The sequence below is a fragment of the Gymnoscopelus microlampas genome (assembly GCF_963454915.1).
Source record: "Gymnoscopelus microlampas genome assembly, chromosome: 2".
In the NCBI taxonomy this organism is placed as follows: domain Eukaryota; kingdom Metazoa; phylum Chordata; class Actinopteri; order Myctophiformes; family Myctophidae; genus Gymnoscopelus; species Gymnoscopelus microlampas.
In genome coordinates, this window is record NC_139939.1 from 6,292,733 (window position 1) to 6,295,610 (window position 2,878).

Genomic DNA, 2,878 nt, shown 5'->3' on the forward strand with positions numbered 1-2,878 from the left:
TAGGAGAATTAGGTTGGAGTCTATTAATTTCAATGTGAGAGTGAACTTGAACACACTGGTTACTGAGCTAAATATTGGACCAGAAGCCACACAATCTTAGCCTGGTAAACCCCTCCCTCCGGATATGAGATTTCCGGAAGGGTGGGGTTTACCAGGCTAACACAATCTTCCAAACATAGAGCACTGAAGTCCTGACGTCACTGCCTCTAGATGGCACTGTTCCGCTGGTTCGTGGCTTTATTTTTTGTGTTGAAATCCGCATTGGGGAATCTAGAGGATTACGTGCTCTATATGAAGAGGGCCCCAGCCATCATCTCAGCCAAGGATGCTAATGCCATGCTACTAATGATGGATATCACAGAGGGAGACTGTGTGTTGGAGGCAGGTTCTGGGTCAGGGGCTTTGTCACTCTTTCTTTCCAGAGCAGTGGGCTCCAAGGGCAGCGTTCTGAGTGTGGAGATCAGGGAGGACCACCACAAGAGAGCGGTGCTCAACTACAACCATTGGCGTGATTCATGGAGGCTGCGGCGAGGGGACGAGTGGCCAGATAACGTCCAGTTCTACAACGCTGACCTCCTCAAGGCATCCTCACTCCTCGCTGGCCGGGGTTTTCATTCGATCGCTCTTGACATGGTGAGTCCCCAGTTGGTCTTACCCACTGTGCTTCCTCATCTTCACCCTGGGACTGTGTGCGCAGTCTACTTGACAAACATAACGCAGGTCGTAGAACTGTTGGATGGGATTCGATGTTCGGCACTACCTCTGCTGTGTGAACGCATCATTGAGGTGCCATACCGAGACTGGCTGGTGGCCCCAGCACGCCAGAAAGATGGCAGCTTCTGTGTCAGTAAACCCATCGCCGATGAAGTAGTAGAAGAGGCAAATGGAAAAAGAAGAAAGAAGGAGAAAGAAGCGTTGACCACCAAGGAACATCCACCTTTTGGGAGTGTCCCCTACATTGCTAGACCCCATCATGTACAAATGAGCCACACAGCATTCCTGATCAAACTAAGGAAGTGTTTCCGGTAAAACAACAAAGAACCCACTATGCACTCATATATATCTAACTGTTCTGATGCTATTTGAAATAATTTTCATAAAAGTTATTTATTTTAAAAATAAAATAAATGAAAAAAGTAATTTAAAAAAATGCAAGTGGATAAATCTGTATCTAAACCTATAGCAGGGCGGGAAATTGATACCATAGTGCACTTGGTGATACAAGCGAGAAATTTAGCACAGATGTCCTTCATATGACCCTAATTGATAATCAACCTCTGGCCACGCAAAAATCCTAAGATTTCAAGATGGCCACCACCGGTTTTCAAAATGGCTGCAACTGGGCCAACATTTTGGACTATATCACTTTGCTGGGGCTGTAAATCTTTGATTTCCCCCTTATTTTAATGTAAGAGAATATGTTCTGATGGTATTTCTACCAAATAAGACAAAAATAATAATATTAGGTTCTAATATGGCGGCATATTTTCCAATATGGCTGCCGATAAATTGCATAAATGTACATTCACATGAGCTTGTAGCACATGTATTTGTATTAATTACCATACCCAGAATCAATTTATAGCACATTTTAAAGTGATTTGGTAGCTTTTTAATGACCTAGGGCAACAGACTTTTCAATATGTTCACCAATAAATACAAAAACTTATATATACTGTATATAGGGATATTTTCTCAAACAGGTGCTGACCTTTTTCTCTTTCCGTGGAAGGACAAAACTGTATGGCATCTGCTGAACGCATGAAAGAAGCAAAGACCTGATGACTTTGATCCAATAGCTGATGCATTTTTTTTCAAGGGGGATCCATCTGAGGTTCTTCAACAGCTTTTTCAAGCCAAGTCTTTGTGTCTGGGTTGCTCAGTTGGTAGAGCTTTCACCTTCGGATCACATGGTCATGGGTTCGGTCAGGATCAGTGTATGAGTAGGTATGGTGAGTGTGGCGCTCCACCTCAGCAATACCAGGGGGTCTATAAGACCCCTGCGTTCTCAGCTGATACTGACAATAAGTCTCAGACTTACTTAATATGAACAAGTGCAACTGCTATGACAACAACGTCAGTATCTGAGGTGCGAATCATGATGTGTCAGATGCTATCCTCTGAGCTCTGCCTCAGATACTGACATTGTTGACATAACAGTTTCACTTGTTCAAAGACTTGGCTTGAATTAGCTGTGGATTGCCTTTGGAAGGAGGGAAGGATCTCAGATGGATCCCTGTTCATGAAATTGCATCAGCTATTGAATCAAAGTCATCAGGTCTTTGCTTCTTTCATGCATTCAGGGGATGCCACACAGTTTCGTCCTTCCATGGAAAGGGAAAAAGGTCAGCATGGCAGACAACTTCTCCAAATTAGGTTCAACACCTTTTGCAATAAATGATAAACATATGCAAGTCATTGAGGAGTTCATAGTACTCATGTACGATAAAACTTCATAGAAGTAGTTCCTACAAGGAAGTGAAGTGCATTCCAAGCAGGACATATACAGGGCCAGTCACTCTTGTGCAGTCCTGTTTGCCAAATTATGCCAGAAGCTGACACGATGTGGATGTAAAAAAGCATGTTCTGGACACTGCAAATGCTTTAAGTTTGGACTTATCTGCACACCCCTCTGTGGTTGCAGTTGCTAGTAAACTGGCCTGTCACTTGCGCAGCCACCATTGTAAATGAGAATGTGTTTATAATGACTTATAACAAAACAAAAAGTAAGCACTAAGCTTTACCAAGCTAATAAATCACTTTCAAATGTTCCATAAATGGATTCCGTGTATGGTAATTAATACACAGACATGTACTACAAGCTCATGTGGATAAACCATAAGCAGATGCACATTTCTGCAATTTATCGGCAGCCATA

The 2,878-nt window shown here is 42.8% G+C and overlaps 1 protein-coding gene across 1 annotated transcript; it reads left to right on the plus strand.

Annotated features, from left to right (window-relative positions):
- Positions 1 to 210: 210 nt before the first annotated feature.
- Positions 211 to 1,029, plus strand: LOC311053556 (tRNA (adenine(58)-N(1))-methyltransferase, mitochondrial-like; the record flags this gene model as incomplete). The annotated part of the gene is made up of 1 exon (XM_084069165.1): positions 211 to 1,029. The coding sequence occupies one exon, from the start codon at positions 211 to 213 to the stop codon at positions 1,027 to 1,029; it is 819 nt and encodes a 272-aa protein (XP_083925291.1).
- Between the last annotated feature and the right edge of the window lie 1,849 nt (positions 1,030 to 2,878).